Below are 17,438 nucleotides of genomic sequence, written 5' to 3' on the forward strand. Positions count from 1 at the left end.
GTCTTTTACCGTCTGAGGGAGGGGAGTCCTGCAGATGGTTTCTTTCTGTACTGTTCCTAGTTCTCTTTGACTTCCAGACAGCTTGCATCCAAGGTAGGTTACCTGTTGCCGCACCATCTGAGCTTTCTGTTGAGAGACTCAATAGCTGTTTAGTCCCAAAAAGTTTAACAAACTGATAGTCCACTGTATACAGTCAGGTTTTGTTTCAGTTGCTGTTAATAAATCATCTACATACTGTAAAAGGGTTCCATCTCTGGAGGGAGGGTTCCGTGCTCTAAGTTCTTGTGCTAGATGATTTCCAAAGATCATTGGGCTATTCTTAAAACCTTGGTGTAACACTGTCTAGATAAGCTGGGTTTTTCTACCCGTGGTAGGATTTTCCCATTCAAATGCAAATAAATTCTGACTCTGGCTGAAGGCAGACAGAAGAATGCATCTTTTAAATTCAGTACTGTAAACCATACTTGATTATCTCATAATTTAGTAAGTAAAGTATAGGGATTAGCTACCACAGGGTGTATGTCCTCAACAATCTTATTCACTTCTCTTTTATTTTGTACTACCGGATAAGTTCCATCTGGTTTTTTGTTTGTTTTTTTTTTCCCCACTGGTTATAAAGGAGTATTGTATTCTGACTCACACTCCACTAGTAGTCCATACTGTAAAAAGTTATTAACTGGTCCTTTTATTCCTTTTCGATCCTCTAATTTCAAGGGATATTGCTTTTGTCGTATTGGTTTTGTCCCTTTTTTACTGAAGAAGACTACCTTGTTTCCCCCCTCTTTTTCATTCCGTCTTTGTATTTTGATTACTAAGTACTCCTCTGCTTTTTTCCATTCAGAGCAGCAGCTAGCAAAGAAGCTGGTAACTTGATACCTTGCTGTTCTAATCACTTTACAGAACCATTCGTAAAATCCAGAGGGATTTTCCTTTGTTTTTCTCAATACCGCGTTAAACTTTTCATCTCCTATCCTTTTTAATTGTCTACAAAACCACATCAATTCTAACAGCATATCATAATTCAATTAATTGCTTTCTTGTGAGGGGATCACCTCCCTCCAAAGATCATGTTACAATAAAATAACTTCTCAACTTCTCCACCAATCAGTTAACACAACACACACACACACACACACAACCTAGAAGGGATATTTTAAAATCCTACTGTTTACAAACTGTGTATCACTTAAATACAACAATATATACAGGCAAACTACTTCAGTTAACATGTTTATATATATACACATAGAGCTCTGAAAATATTGTATACAGTATATTTAATACGTACCCCAAAACCAGAGTCCCAAAATGATCGATCAGTGCCAAATAACTAGAGAACTTGGAACCCCAAAATATATACCAACTTGTAAGTATCCCAAAACCAATTCCCAAATTCCCAATTCAATTTCTAAATTGTGCTAATTTTTCTTTAAACAAACCAAACCCGATACATTATTAAGCTGTATTCGAGTGGGGGGGATCTCCCCCTACTTTTCCCAATGTTTTAATATACATCCTCGGAGAGACTTTCTCAAAATTCACCCCACCCCTACCCCCCCCCCCCCCCCCCCCCCGGAAGACCCTGCACCGATACTTAAGAAATTATAAACTGCAGCCCCGCTAAATCAGAGTCTAAATACAACAGTCCCAAGTCAAAAACTGGAAATAATTAATACCTGCAGAACATACCAAACGTATGTGGGGTTTTTGTTGTTTTTTTCTTTTTTTTTTCTTTTCTTTTTTTTTTTTTTTTTCCTTTTATGCTTCCTTTGTCTCCGGCTGCTTCTCTCACAGGAGAGCAGAACCGCAGATCAGAACTCTACACTCTCTTCATACTTATTTGTACTTATTTGACTTATTTGTCATTCACACAGAGGCTTCACACACAGTCATACAATATTTCCAGTGTGCTAGGATACATCCTAAGGGGCTTTTTTTTAAAATACCGTCTCTTTGCTGTTCTTGCATTTTACTTTACTGATTCTGTACTTCTATTATCATTCCACAGATTATTTCAATAACTTCAACCTGTCATCCATTTTCATCCCACTTTGACCACATTCCACAAATGCCACAATTAATATTCTGGTCGCAGATAAAACAATTTACAAGAAAAGGAGGTTCACATTCATTTTAATGGAGATATGTGCAGTTTTTCAAGTTTTCCACCCCCACTTTAAATCCATATGGCCTTTCAGTTACTTATTTATTCACCAGTTAACTTACATTCACACTCATTCACATTCAATTGTCGGTTTAACGATCCTGAGGGGTATGTTAACAAGCCAGTATCCGAGATATTTGATATCCGAGTTCAGTACCAACAAATCCGTATTGCCAGAAGTACAACTTAAGAGGGTTACCTAAGCGTACCAATACCACAAGTACGTTATGACAGAAGTACAAAGCTTAACCCATGCCTGTACCAAAGTACCAAAAAATGTACACCCTCAGGCACTAGTAGCCTGGTATACAGCGCTCAGCGTAGGATTTCTACTGTGATTTATGAGAACTCTCCAAATGACCGGTCTCAGATTTCAAAACAGAGAAAGAAAGGAAAAAAAATTAAAGAATATCTTTACTCCTTTAGATGGTCTTTGTCTGCTCCTGCAGTGATCCAAGCGAGGCGAGGAGTCCCTCCGGGAAATCCAGGGGGTACCCTAGGGAGTCCTGTTCTCAGCGGGTCCTGCAGCCGAGCAGAGTGAGTCCCATCTGGGTCGCCAGAAATGATGCCGTGAAAAGCCGGAATTGAAGACTCAATAGTCAGAAGACTATTAAGCAGGTATTCTTTATTGCAGCGCCGTGTACATCGGGGATCTCTCTTCCAAACGTGCGCACCAAACACCCTTTCCATTTCAGGTTAAATACAATCACAACATACATATTCATTATAACTAACTAACTAATTAGCGTATGTTAATGTCTTTCACGCATGTCTGTTAGCATCCCTTAGTAGTCAGGAGTCTTCAGATGATGGCTTGTACTCTTACTCACAGTGTCCACTAGTTGACCTTTGTTTCTGCGCAAACTCAGGTCTAAGATCACGTATATCATGTCCTTCCAGGTTGTTTTGCTCTGGTCTTGTTGCCCTCTTGGTGCCTCTTTATCTCTGTAGCTTGGTGCAACTACCCTCCCAAGGCCGAGCTGTCCAAATAACATTATTTAGGAGCCTCTCTATCTTAGAGCTTTCCTATCTCCCCCCAAAACAGCAAGTCAAGTTTGTCTAAGTAGCGTTATTTAGGAGCCTCTTTATCTTAGCGCTTTCCTGTCTTCTCAAAGCAGCAAGGATCTATAGTTTAATTACAATCACTCTAGTAAGTGGAAATTTCACATTTACGGGTATCAACAGACTTTGGCATCTTCAAAGATCTGCTTTGAAGAATCCCATGGGATAAGGCCCTGGAGAGAAGAGGGACCCATGAAATCTGGTTAATATTCAAGGATCTTCTCCAAGCTCAAGAGTGATCCATCTGAATGAGTAGGAAGTCAGTCAAAAATGTATAGAGGCCTATGTGGTTGAACAAGGAGCTCCTGGCCAAACCCAAACACGAAAAGGAAGCATACAGATGATGGAAGCAAGGATGGGTAATCTGAGAGGAAATATCGAAACATTCTCTGAGCATGCAGGGATGTGCTTAGGAAAGATAAAGCCCAAATGGAATTGAATCTGGCCAGGGATGTCAATGGCAACAAGAAGGGCTTCCATAAGTACATAGCCAACAAAAGGAATGCTAGGGGAAATGTGGGCCCATTGCTGAATGGAGCAGGGGCCCTGGTTACACAGGACATGGTAAAGGCTGAGGTACTGAATACCTTCTTTGCCTCAGCCTTTGCTGGCAATCTGGCCTTCAGGCATCCCAGGCCCCAAAGACCAGGAGGAAAATGTGACACAAGGAAGATGTGCCGTTTTTGGAAGAGGATCAGGTCAGGAAGTACTTAAGCAAACTGAACATACATAAGTCCATGGGCTCTGATGGGATGCACCCATGAGTGATGAGGGAGCTGGCTGATGCCATTGCAAGGCCACTCTCAATAATCTTTGATTGATCATCATGATTGGCAGAGGTGCCCAAGGACTGGAGGAAAGCAGTTGTCACTCTTACCTTCAGGAAGGGCTAGGAGGACCCAGGGAACTGGCTGGTGAGCCTCACCTCGATCCCTGGGAAATTGATGAAGCAGCTAATCCTGGGAACTGCTTCTGGGCATATGAAGGACAAGAAAGTCATCAAGAGTAGTCAGCATGGCTTTACCAAGGGGAAGTCATGCTTGACCAACTTGATAAAATTCTATGAAAGTGAGGGGAGAGCAGTGGCTGTTGTCTACCTGGACTTCAGGAAGGCCTTTGACACCATCTTCCATAAGATTCTCACATAGAAGCTGTTGATGTATGGGCTGGATGAGCACACAGGGAGGTGGATTGAAAACTGGCTGAACAGCTGTGCCCAGAGGATGGTGATCAGTGGCACAAAGTCCAGTTGAAGGCCAGTAAATAGTGGTGTACCCCAGGGGTCAATACTGGGTCTGATCCTGTTCAACACCTTCATTAATGACCTGGACGATGTGACAGAGTGTACCTTCATCAAGTTTGCAGATGACATCAAACTGTGAGGAGTGGCTGATACATCACAAGGTTGTGCTGCCATCCAGAGGGACCTGGACAGGATGGAGAAATGGGCTGGCAGGAACCTCATGTACTTCAACAAGGGGAAGTGCCAAGTCCTGCACCTGGGGAGGAACAACCAATATATACTGATCGCCACCCATCTGGAAAGCAGCTTTGCAGAAAAGGACCTGGGGGTCCTGGTGGACACCAGGTTGAATATGAGCCAGCAATGTGCCCTTGCTGCAAAGAAGGCAAGCGGTATTCTGGGCTGCATCAGGCAAAGTATTGCTGGCAGGTCGAGGGAGGTGATCCTTTCCCTCTACTCAGCACTGGTGAGGCCACACCTGGAGTCCTGTTTCCAGTTCTGGGCTCCCAGTACAAGAGAGACATGGACATACTGGAGAGAGTCCAGCAAAGGGGACTGAAGCATCTCTCCTATGAGGAAAGGCTGAGGCAGCTGGGACTGTTCAGCGTGCAGAAGAGAAGGCTCGGGGGGATCAATGTATCTAATTAACTGAAGGGAGGGTGCAAAGAAGATGGAGCCAGGCTCTTTTCAGTGGTACCCAGTGACAGGACCAGAGGCAATGGGCACAAACTGAAATACAGGAGGTTCCCTCTGAACATAAGGGAACACTTTTTCACTGTGAGGGTGACTGAGCACTGGAACAGGTTGCCCAGGGGGGTTGTGGAGTCTCCTTCCTTGGAGATATTCAAAAGCCATCTGGACACAGTCCTGGGCAATGTACTCTAGGTGGCCCTGCTTGAGCGGGGGGGGAAGGTGTTGGACAAGATGCCCTCCAGAGGTCCCTTCCAACCTCAACCATTCTGTGAGTCTGACATTGGGTGATGACAATTTGGTGAACAATTTACTTGAGTTCAGGGTTGCAGTCTTGTAGACAAAATATTCAGAGGTTAGAATTATTAAAAAAAGCCAAACATGAAAACAACCTCTATATTTTTCATAACACATGATATTTGGGCTTGGGTAAGTCATCAGCTGGGTATGGGAACAGGAAGTGTTGCTATAGATTATGGTGAGGAGGAGGTGATATTTGGGAGGAACTGAATACTGCTCTTTGCCTATACTCCATCCTTTCTTGAAGTAAATGGTAATTTGAAAACTGATGATGCTATTTTCTTTTTTAACAGTTGTTAGTATTGTTAAAGGGTGTTATGGGTGCAGCTGCCTTCTCCAGCCCAGGACTCCCTCTTGCTTGTCTGCCAGAGCCCAGTCTGGTGAACCCAGGGTTTCTACCCAGGCTGAGGGATGAGGCTGCTGCTTTCCTATTTTCAAGTTCAACCAGTACTGAAACTGAGCACATATCCCAGAGACACATGCACACAGAGGACACTGACACAGCTGGCTACACAGACTGCCACAGACAAGGCACTGCCTTCAACAGCATCTACATATAGGACTCGCATAAAACCAAAGCAGACAGTCAAGTCCCCTTCCTTCCCCTCTACGGCTGGTAGAGATAGAAATTCAACTAGTGAAGGCACATATATGACACTCTCTAGATTCACAAGCACATACTCATTTGCTGATTTGCTGATTCCCCTAGTACTGGCATTCCTGACCTGATCCTAGCCCCTCTTTACCTGCTTCATGGGTTCCCTACTTGCCAGCTAGTCCAGTTTGAAGCTTGCTAGTGAATTACATGCGCACACACCCATGCACACCCAGTTTCGGGAACATACAGACACTCTGCCCCCCCCAGCAGCTGGCAGCAGGCACACAGGCTGTGACCCCCCAGTCCTGCTTCAGCTGCTGGTTTTGAGCCCCTTACTTGCCTCACACATGCTCATCCCTCCCAGTAGCTGGTTTTGAGCCCCTTACTTGCCTCACACATGCTCATCCCTCCCAATAGCTTGTTTTCAGTACTCACCCTGATGTTGCCTCAGTGACTGGTGGCCAAGATCCCCACCCACTCTAGTAGCTGACACCACAGGCCAGGGTATGGTGGATTAATGTTGGCTGGCTGCCAGGTACCCACCAAGCTGCTATTTCACTTACCCTCTTCAGCAGGACAGGGGAGAAAATAGGATGAAAAAAGCTCATGGGTCAAGATAAGGACAGGGAGTTCTCTCACCTGTCATCGTCATGGGAAAAACAGACTCGACTAGGGGAAATTAATTTGATTTGTTGCTGCCAATTAAAAATAGAGTAGGATAGTGAGAAACAAAACAAAACTAAAACCACCTTCCCCCCACCCCTTCTTTCCAGACTCACCTTCACTCATAACTCTTCTACCTCCTCCACCCACCAGCAGTGCAGGAAGGATGGGGAATGGGGGTTGCAGTCAGTTCATAACACTTCATCTCTTCTGCTCCTTCCTCCCCACACTGTACCTCTGCTCCAGCATAGGGGCCCTCCTACAGGAAACAATCTTTCAAGAACTGCTCCAGCATGGGTCCTTTCCACAGGGTACAGTCCTTCAGGAACAGACTGCTCCAGCATGGATCTTCAATGGGCCACATTTCCTGCCAGAAAACCTGCTCCTGCATGGGCTCCTCTCCACAGGCCACAGTTCCTGCCAGAAGCCTGCTTCTGTGTGGGCTCTCCGCAGGCTGTAGCTTCTTTCAGGGTATATCCAGCTACTCCAGTGTGGGGTCCTCCACAGGCTGCAGTGTGGATATCTGCTTCACCATAGACCTCATCGGGCTGCAGGGGAACAACCTGTATCACCTTGGTCTTCTCTGTGGGCTGCATAGGAATCTCTGCTCTGGCACCTGGAGTACCTCCTTCCCCTCTTTCTTGACTGACCTTGGTGACTACATAGTTGTTTCTCTCACTCCTCTCTTCTGACTGCAATTGCGCAGCCTTTTTTGCCCTTTCTTAAATATGCTGTTATAGAGCCGCCACCAGCATTGCTAATTGGCTCAGCTTTGGCCAGCAGTGGGACTGTTTTGGAGCTGGATGGAACTGGCTCTGTCCAGCACAGGGGTGGCTCATTTTCTCACAGAGGTCACCCCTGCAGCCCCTGCCCCCTGCTACTAAAACCTTGATACGTAAACCCAATACATGTGCCTACACCCCCAGTCTGACTCCAGTAGCTGGCACTTAGTCCTTGCAGAAAACATACACATGGGATAGAGAGTGCGATTGCACAGAGACACAGTTGAGAAAAGAAGACAGGACAGACTGCAGTGATCAGACACAGGGCTCAGCTAGACAAGCATACTGACCAGCCCTGGTTTTAACCTTTTAAGCTTTTTTTTCTACCCCCCTCTGTTTCTCCCTGCTTTCTGTTTGCCCGACATGTCCCTTCATGGGTTTGCATAGTTCTATCAATTCCCTTACCCCTCCCAGTCTTGTGCCCAGGATCTCCCCTGGTTTATAATCTTAGTTGCAAAGTCCAGGTTGATCTTCCTGGAAGTGGTGCCTGTAGTTTCTGGATAGCCCATCAATTAGTGTGAGTGGCAAGGTTTGTTTCTTCTCACTCTCTCCACGTTTTTTTTGTCAGGTCTGTGTCTCTGCATATTTTGTTTCTGGCTTCCCCATTTTCCTTAGTTTCTCAACTGACAAAGTCCCTGATTAGATAACCTTGCTGGAATAAACATTCTCACATTCCACATATCCTTAACAATTAGAGTGAGTGAACAGGTTTGGTTCTGGTCACTGCATCCAATATTATTTGTTGGTCAGGATTGTGCCCCTGTATATTCTTTTTTTAATGGTTTCCTCCTTTTCTTATTATACCTTTTTTGCATTGAAAAGGTCCTTGACCAGATACTCTTAAAGGAGCAGATACTCTCCTTCTACATACCCTTACAAATATCATTTGTTTCTTGGGGTTTTTTTTAATATGTAATCATTGAGTCTTGTTCTGTTTAAATCTCTTTCACTTTTTCGATAGTATTTTGTTTCTTCAGGTTAATACTTAACATTTAAGTGTTTTCCCCTAAAGTGGTTTTGATTGTTACTAAACTTTAATTCTAGTCTCTTTTTCTCTTAGGTGGATGAAATTCCAGATGGAACAGTAAAACCTCCTATGAATAAAATGCCTATATTCTTTTTTGGCACTCATGAGACGTAAGTCCTTTAGATTAAAAGTCATATTGTTTTCATTGCAGGATGTCTTAACAGTAGCTCAACAGTTTGCACCATGTGTTTGAAAATGATGTGATTCAGTGGCAGACTATATTTTCTTAAATTAATCTCTAGAGGCAAGATAGGCAGCTTTCTTTCCACATTTGCTGTGAAATAGTGTGGTTATAGTCTACTGTTCCCTGCAACATGCACTTTTTCGTGCTCAGTAAAAAAGCAAGAGCCTACCCAATGTGGTATGATTGACATATCTTTCTTTCTTTTGTAAGGGATTTTAATTATAGTGCCATGTATCCTCAAAATTGTGTTCTAAGGGAAAATGAAATAAAGCTCAAAACTATGGAATAAGTAGCATTTGAATCCTTTGAGGGGAAGAGGGGGAAGGTTTGAGAAAAAGTGAAGAGGTGCGTTTGAAGCCCAAGGTCTCACTCCAGTTAGTTTCATGCCTGCTACTATGTGAAGTATCCAAGAAAGATGAATATTTTTGCTAACACTAACATTTTGCAATGGAACGTAACATTTTCTTTGAAAGGACTCGATTTTTCCCACTTTAGATATGTTTTTATGCTATTCTCTAGCTATTACAGTGAAACTTGTCATGCTACTTCATAATGTTGTTCTACTGTAGATTACAGAGATCTAATTCAGTGTTAATTTCCTGTTTGACTTGTGGGGGAAATGCTGGTTTTATTCCCTTTTTTTAATAAGCTGTAAATAGTATTGTAAAGCAGGTCACAGAGCTAGTTATCTGTATAATTGTTTCATTTCTTTTACAGCTTGCAGAAAGCTTTTTTGTCCTCCTTTAGACCATTAAGAAGTCTACAAAAATCTCTCTAAGGTGGTACTTCCTACCTATCTTTAAAAATACATGTGGTAGAGAAAATACAGTATTCTGATGAATTAAAAAGAAAGCACTATCAGCTCTCACTAACGCTACTTTCTATTTGACTCTTTTTAATAAGTTACTTCTCTGTCAATGAGCTTTGTGCATGTTTGGTTCCTATAACCATGCATTTCATTGACTGTTCACATCACTTCATATAGTTCTATATAGGCTCAATTATGTTTTGTGGGGAGAGGAAGCAAGGTTTGACTTCTGTTCTCCCTCCTTTTTTGTCCTTGCTTTATACTGTTCAGTAGGTTCGTACCCTTTTCAGGATGTTTTAGCAGTTAAAATAAAGCAGCCTTTTACTTCTCTCCTTTTTAGCGTATGCCATTCTGGATTGCACTTTTTATTTTACTGTCATTCCTGAAGATGTATTCAGGAACACAGATCCAGTGTAGAATAGAAAGAAATTAATTCATATGTAATCTTAAAAGTTTCTGTCGAATTTTTAGAAGCACAATGACCTTTTTTTCAAATGTGACAGGTTCTGAAATCATGTTTGATTTCATATAGATTATTGGCAAATTTGAAAACTTATACCCATTCTTTGATACTCATACAAAGCAGTTTTACTGAAATCTGATTTTGGTAATGTGGTAGACTCAGGGCTACTGCATTCCAAAGTTCTCAAATGTTTTCTTTCAAATATAACTTTGAAAAATGTTTTTGAATCTGTGCCTCATATCTTACAGCATTGCAAAGCACTTCCTTTCTTCTGGAATAGGTAGCCCAGAGAAGGCCAGAAGGTCATACTCTGGACTCAAGACCCTGGGCCCTATATGTCAGGGTGATATATGTGCTGTTTAGGTTTCCTTGACCTTTTCTCCTTCTTGTGTATGGGAATTTAACTGCAAAAACCCAGTAAGCTACATGACCTTAGCAAGGTAGCTAATTCCTAATATTTCTCCAAGTCTGAATAGTGTGGGTAGAGACTTGCAACTGTGGAAAACTGCTTCCTTTCAGAGCAAAGGCGAAGAAATTTAAAATAAGGAACAGTTTAACACTTCTACTCACCAAATTATTGAGTATCTCTCTCTTCACGCTTAAACTAAAAAACTCTAATTAAAATCAGAATATACAAAAATTGTAAGTTTGTTTCCAATTCTGTGCCACCTCATTTCAAAACACTATTAACTTAAGCAAAAGTTTTAGGCCTTTTTAAATATCTTTGAACAGCAAAATTATCTTTATCATTTTCTTTATAAGCTGCTTTTCATTCAGATATACAAGATACTTAAAGACAGAAATGCTGAGCATTAAATGTAAAACATTTAATAAAGTTGTATATTTTTTTCAGTTAGATTTCCATGTCTTTCAGGATAAACTATACAGCATTCTTAGAAAGATCTAAGCAATCACTCTATCCCAACTTTGTTTTGTCATCCCAGATGTATTGGTATTCATTCAATAATTTTGAAAGACTTTTCTGTGGCTTGAAGCCATATCTTCGTATACTCGTACTCATTATCTTGCATTATGTTTCCAGGATTTAAGGAATCTTTATTTCTTCACGTTTTAGCTTGGTCTGCCAAGGAAGCATTGGCTCTTTCTGAACATCAGTCAGCTACTCAGTTTTTAATCATTGTTTGATAGTGGTCGAGGAGGACTGTGTGAGGGATCGCTTAAGCAATCTGGACGCCCACAAATCCATGGGCCCCGATGGAATGCACCCACGAGTGCTGAGGGAGCTGGCGGATGTCATTGCTGAGCCACTCTCCATCATCTTTGAGAGGTCCTGGAGGACAGGAGAGGTGCCCGAGGACTGGAGAAAGGCCAATGTCACTCCAATCTTCAAAAAGGGCAAGAAGGAGGACCCAGGGAACTACAGGCCGGTCAGCCTCACCTCCATCCCGGGAAAGGTGATGGAGCAGCTTATCCTGGAGGTCATCATCAAGCAAGTGGAGGAAAAGAAGGTTATCAGGAGTAGTCAGCATGGATTCACCAAGGGGAAATCATGCCTGACCAATCTGATAGCTTTCTACAATGGCATGACTGGCTGGGTAGACGAAGGGAGAGCCGTGGATGTTGTCTACCTCAACTTCAGCAAGGCTTTCGACACAGACTCCCATGATATCCTCCTAGGGAAGCTGAGGAAGTGTGGGCTGGATGAGTGGTTGGTGGGGTGGATTGAGAACTGGCTGAATGGCAGAACTCAGAGGGTTGTCATCAGCGGCGCTGAGTCTAGTTGGAGGCTGGTAAAAAGTGGTGTCCCTCAGGGGTCAGTACTGGGCCCAGCCTTGTTTAACTTCTTCATCAACGACCTGGATGAAGAGTTAGAATGTACCCTCAGCAAGTGTGCTGACGATACAAAACTGGGAGGAGTGGTGCATACACCAGCAGGCTGTGCTGCCATTCAGCGAGACCTGGACAGGCTGGAGAGTTGGGCAGAGAGGAACCTGATGAGGTTCAACAAAGGCAAATGCAGGGTCCTGCACCTGGGGAGGAACAACCCCATGCATCAGTACAGGCTTGGGGCGGACCTGCTGGAGAGCAGCTATGCGGAGAGGGACCTGGGCGTCCTGGTGGACGACAGGTTAACCATGAGCCAGCAGTGTGCCCTGGCTGCCAAGAAGGCCAATGGCATTCTGGGATGCATCAAGAGGAGTATGGTCAGCAGGTCGAGGGAGTTTCTCCTTCCCCTCTACACTGCCCTAGTGAGGCCCCATCTGGAGTACTGTGTCCAGTTCTGGGCTCCCCAATTCAAGAAAGATGAAGAGCTACTGGAGAGAGTCCAGTGGAGGGCTACGAGGATGATGAGGGGACTGGAGCATCTCTCCTACGAGGAGAGGCTGAGGGAGCTGGGCTTGTTCAGCCTGAAGAAGAGAAGGCTGAGAGGGGACCTTATAAATGCTTAAAAATATCTGAAGGGTGGGTGTCAGGAGGATGGGGCCAAGCTCTTTTCAGTGGTGCCCAGTGACAGGACAAGGGGCAACGGGCACAAACTGAAGCACAGGAAGTTCCGTCTGAACATGAGGAAGAATTTCTTCCCTCTGAGGGTGACGGAGCCCTGGAACAGGCTGCCCAGGGAGGTTGTGGAGTCTCCTTCTCTGGAGATATTCAAGACCCGCCTGGACAAGGTCCTCTGCGGCCTGCTGTAGGTGACCCTGCTTTGGCAGAGGGGTTGGACTAGATGACCCACAGAGGTCCCTTCCAACCCCTACCATTCTGTGATTCTGTGGTGGGTGGCTCTGTCAACTGTGACCTTAACAAGGCATAACATTCGAGATAAAGGATTGACTGTTTCTTGCCAGGACACCCAACACCAAGGAGAGAGCAGTGAGCATGGTAGTACTAATGGAAAACTGGATTTGTTGAAAGCAAAAGTTTAGAAGACTAAAGATGCTTCAGTAGCAGCACTTTGCTGATTACAGAATATCACTTCAGGTGCATCATTAATGAATATTATATTTTTGTAATATCTGCTGCTAAAGTTAAATTGAAGAGTAGCAATTTAAAACGTGATGTTTCTGGTAACTAATATTTTCATCTCTTGAAGGGCATTCTTGGGACTAAAGGATATATTCCCTTATTATGAAAATAAAGAAAAATATGGCAAACCAAATAAAAGAAAAGGCTTTAATGAAGGATTATGGGAAATTGACAACAATCCCAAAGTGAAATTCTCTCATCAGCAGGTAAGTGATTTAGAGTCTGTGGATAATTTAATCTGTTTTGTTATATTATTGTAAAAAAGCAATGATGGCTTAGCTGCTATAGGGGAATAATTTATTGAGCTGCATCACGAAGCTGCAAGTTGGACTAATGTAGCTATTGCTGTTTACAGTTTACCTCAATTTCTCAGCAAAATAAGAGAAAATTGCAATTCTGTATAATTGGAGATGCCATTTTATTATAGTAAAATAAAAGAGAGATCATGTTAACAATTTCAGGACACAAGGATAAAGTTATAGAATCACTAAGGTTAGAAAGGACCTCTAAGATCATTAAGTCCAACCGTCAACCCAACACCACCATGCCTGCTAAACCATGTCCTGAAGTGCCATATCTACATGTTTTTTTGAACACCTCCAGGGATGGTGACTCCACCACTTCCATGGACAGCCTCTTCCAATGCCTGACCACTCTTTCAGTAAAGAAATTTTTCCTAATATCCAATCTGAACCTCCCCTGATGCAACTTGAGGCCATTTCCTCTCGTCCTGTCGCTAGTTACCTGGGAGAAGAGACCAACACCTGCCTCGCTACAACCTGCTTTCAGGTAGCCTTTCTGGGTAGCCAGGTCTCCAGCTTCCTTCCAGAGAGGGCCCACATTTTCCCTAGTCTTCCTAATTTTGCATATTATTCCCTTGTCTTTGCCATCTTTCAGTTTCCCTCTTACAAGTTTTTACTGTTCTTTTATCTTATTCCAATTATCCTGCTTATTGCATGCCCAGTCATCTGAAAATTTCAGTGAATGGTTAACACCATGCCTCCGTAAGTAGTCAGTGATTGAATCTGCCATCCTGCCAACTATGCCAATTTTTATCGCAGGTGAATTATTAAGAGAAGTCATTGTTATGGGGTTAACTAAAGGGGTTTTATTAATGATCAAACAATGGTCTAATGGTAATTAATCAATGACTGAATGAAAATCAAATGGCAATGAAATGGTGATGAAGCAAGTACTGTTCACTCACTCAGAGTGGGTGCATCTGTCACACCTTCTAAGCTGTGAGTACTTGCTCTCTACAAATATCATGGCAATATTTCATTATGTGATATCTTAGCATACTATATTTTCCTTCCTTCTTATGTTTGTTGGAAGCAATGTTGCATCTTATTACCACCAAAATTGTCACATAGCCTGCTTGAATAAATCCTTGTCTGTCAGTGATCCCCTGTTTCATATTCTCCTGTTAAACCTTTCGGGCTTAAATTATAGCCATCCATCCATCAGAAGCCCCAAGGTTACTCTAAAGACAAAGAAATTGTCTTCTTCATGCTTATTTTGTTTATACTTACCCGCTCAGAACATTGTAAAGACTACAGGACATTTGTGTGGACCTTGATCACAATCTAGGGCCTCTGGATAATACTGTAATACAAATAAGAAAAATTGGTCTCTCAATGTTCGGCATTACTTTCACGTGTAATACTAGATATCCTTTTTGCATTGGTAATCTTTGCTACACAAGACTTCTCTAGTTACTGTGTGCCTATTTTAAAGGAGAACATGGCTAAAGAAAGAGTTTGAGTTGTCAAAGTAAGACCAGCAGATCAGATATTCTCTTCTGGATGAGTATTTTCTCTGCTTACATATAGAGAAAGGTGCTGGCAGGGCAGAAAGACTGTATTAACAAGGGACATGTACTTTTCCCTGTTTGGAAAAAAGGGTCAGTATACTTTTTCACCATTTCCTTGTGAAGTAAAGTTGTAAGAATTTCAGTACATGCTGCAGTAGCACCCAGCAGCCCTAGTCATAAACAAAAAACTTTATTGCGTATGGTATTCTACAACTGCAGAAAATAATGATAGCCCTTTACAGTTGAAGAGAAAACAGTGGGTGAAGGGAGCATAAAAAAACATGGAAGGATGGCCATAATCTCTGCATTTGGCATAATTAACAGTTAACCTGTTTTTTTTTTTGTTTTGTTCTTAGTGGAGGAAGGTAATGTCCTGGGTTCAGCTGAGATAGGGTTAATTTTCACAAGAAGCTGGGAGGGGACACCGCCCAGGACAGCTAACCAAGCAAATGGAATATTTGATACCATGTGACATCATGCTCAGTATTTAGTTGGGAGAGCTGGCCAGGGGAGGGTAATTGCTGCTCAGGAATGTGCTGGGCATCAGATGGTGAGAAAATTGCATTGTGTATTCCTTGCTTTGCATATTCTTTTTATTGGTACTTCTGTTGTTATTGTTCCTTTCCTTTGTTAAACAGTTCCCTGTTAAACTGTCTTTATCCCAATCCATGAGTTTTGCCTTTTTCTTCTGATTCTTCTCCCCATCCCATGGGGGGGGAGAGAAGGGAGCGAGTGGCCGCGTGGTTCTTTGTTGCTGAGTGGGGCTAAACCACAACAGGTAAATAGGTTCAAATAAGAATTTGACGCAAGGTAGTTGTGTGGTGTTGTGTGGTGTTGTGTGGTGTTGTGTTTTAGCCCTGACCGGCAACAAAGAACCACATGGTCACTCTCTCACTCCTCCTTGGTTCTCCCCTCCCCCCCCCGGTGGGATGGGGAGAAGAATCAGAAGAAAAAGGCAAAACTCACAGATTGGGATAAAGACAGTTTAATAGAACAGCAAAGGGAGGAGAAAATAACAACAAGAGTATTGATAAAAAGAATATAGAGAGTGCAACGTTCTCACCGCCCGATACTCAGCTTGCTCCTGAGTAGCAAATCACCATGCTTCAGCTAGCTCCTCCACTTAAACACTGAGCATGATGTCACATGGTATCAAATATCCAAATTAATTGGCTGGTTTGGGTCAGCCCAATCAGCTTCTTGTGAAAATTAACCCTATCCCAGCTGAACCCTGGACATGTGGGTTTATGGATATTTATGAGGAAGCTTTTGCTCATTTTAGGAGCAGCATATGAGGAAACAAAAGTGGTTGAAAGTGACAGAGGCAGAAGCTGAGACCTCAGTAGCTGATGAGGATGGGTCCAAAACAGGGTGAAATTAGGCAGTGAAAAGTCTTGACAGTTAAAGGCATGCAGTTTCTCATGGAGAATGAAGAATCAGTGGAAAAGAGATCTGGACAATCTGACAAGCTAGGAAAATGGATTTTTTCCAGCAGTATTCAAAGTGGGACTGTGTACAGCCAGTACATTGCAGTAGTCACTATACATGGTTATGCGTAGACTGGCAAAGTTTTTAGTTGTGTTGTTGGAGAGGAAAAGATGCATAATTTAAAAAAGTAAGAGTTGAGGGTGTTCTGCCAGTTTTGTGCAAAAGAGCTAAGATTTAATAATGAGAACACTATTCATCAAATAATCTAATTAAAAAGAGTAATTTTGACTTCTCTTCCTCTACTTCCATGTCTTTTACTTTAATTCTTCAGGCTCTTGAAAATATTAATGTACTGATGTTTTCAGGAAAACAGTAATTGCTTTCTGTGCTCACTTAGTATTGACAGCTAATTAAAAATTGGATTTCTTGGCCAAGAAGGTTAACCATGCTTTTTGGTATTATTTGAAATAAAAATTGTACAAAAGTTTTAAATAGTGGATTTTGGTTTCTTGCATTTGTTGATGATGAATTACTAGTTGGCTTTATTACATTTATAGGTATATACAAGAATGCCCTTGTGCAGTTTGCCATATGTTTGGAAGAGGTACCCCATGGTGGAATTTGTTTCTGGTGTAGCTTTACCTCTTGGCCCAAGATCCTGACAAGTCATGTTTGACTTGGAAATCTTCCATTTATTAAATTGAACTTCAGAAAATGTTCCCCTGCAATATTTATAACCTAAATATAAGCTGCTGTTAGTGCATGAGAGCTTGAAAGGTAGATAATGAAAATACTGTCAATTCTCAATTTAAATTGAAAATTAATAAACTAGATAAGATGTTTTAACATTCTTGCAGCTTTAACCAGAGGTTACTTAGATCTTCAGATACAGTGCAACTTTTAATATCATTATTCTGTAGTATAGGAAGGTATTTAGATTTCAAGTGTGATGTTTTTGTATTTTAGTCCTATCCAACTGTTAACAGTGCCATCAAAGAAACTATTTGCAGAAGTTGTCAAGAGCCTACTGAGGGCAATGAAGACAAAGGAGAAGCCAAAAGGAGGAAGTCTGTTATTTCCCAAGTGAACGGCTAAAGTAATTAGGGTTTTTTTTATCAGAAAATCTATCAAGTTTAGAAATGTATTGCTGAAGTCATAATTACTTTAATTTAGCACTGTGTCAGCGCTGTGACTGATCTTTTTTCTTGTTTTTAGGCTGGAACATTAT

The 17,438-nt window shown here is 42.2% G+C and overlaps 1 protein-coding gene across 1 annotated transcript in view; it reads left to right on the forward strand.

Moving 5' to 3' along the window:
- LOC142365558 (PC4 and SFRS1-interacting protein-like) overlaps positions 1-14,145 on the forward strand; it is a 46,157-nt gene extending 32,012 nt beyond the window's left edge. The window contains exons 3-5 of the mRNA XM_075446427.1: positions 8,563-8,639; positions 13,037-13,175; positions 13,573-14,145. Of these exons, the coding sequence (XP_075302542.1) occupies positions 8,563-8,639; positions 13,037-13,175; positions 13,573-13,581 (225 nt within the window). The 3' untranslated portion in view covers positions 13,582-14,145. The remainder of the gene's footprint in view (positions 1-8,562; positions 8,640-13,036; positions 13,176-13,572) is intronic.
- The last annotated feature ends 3,293 nt before the right edge of the window (positions 14,146-17,438 follow it).

Source organism: Opisthocomus hoazin, chromosome W (assembly GCF_030867145.1).
Source record: "Opisthocomus hoazin isolate bOpiHoa1 chromosome W, bOpiHoa1.hap1, whole genome shotgun sequence".
NCBI classification, from domain to species: Eukaryota; Metazoa; Chordata; class Aves; order Opisthocomiformes; family Opisthocomidae; genus Opisthocomus; species Opisthocomus hoazin.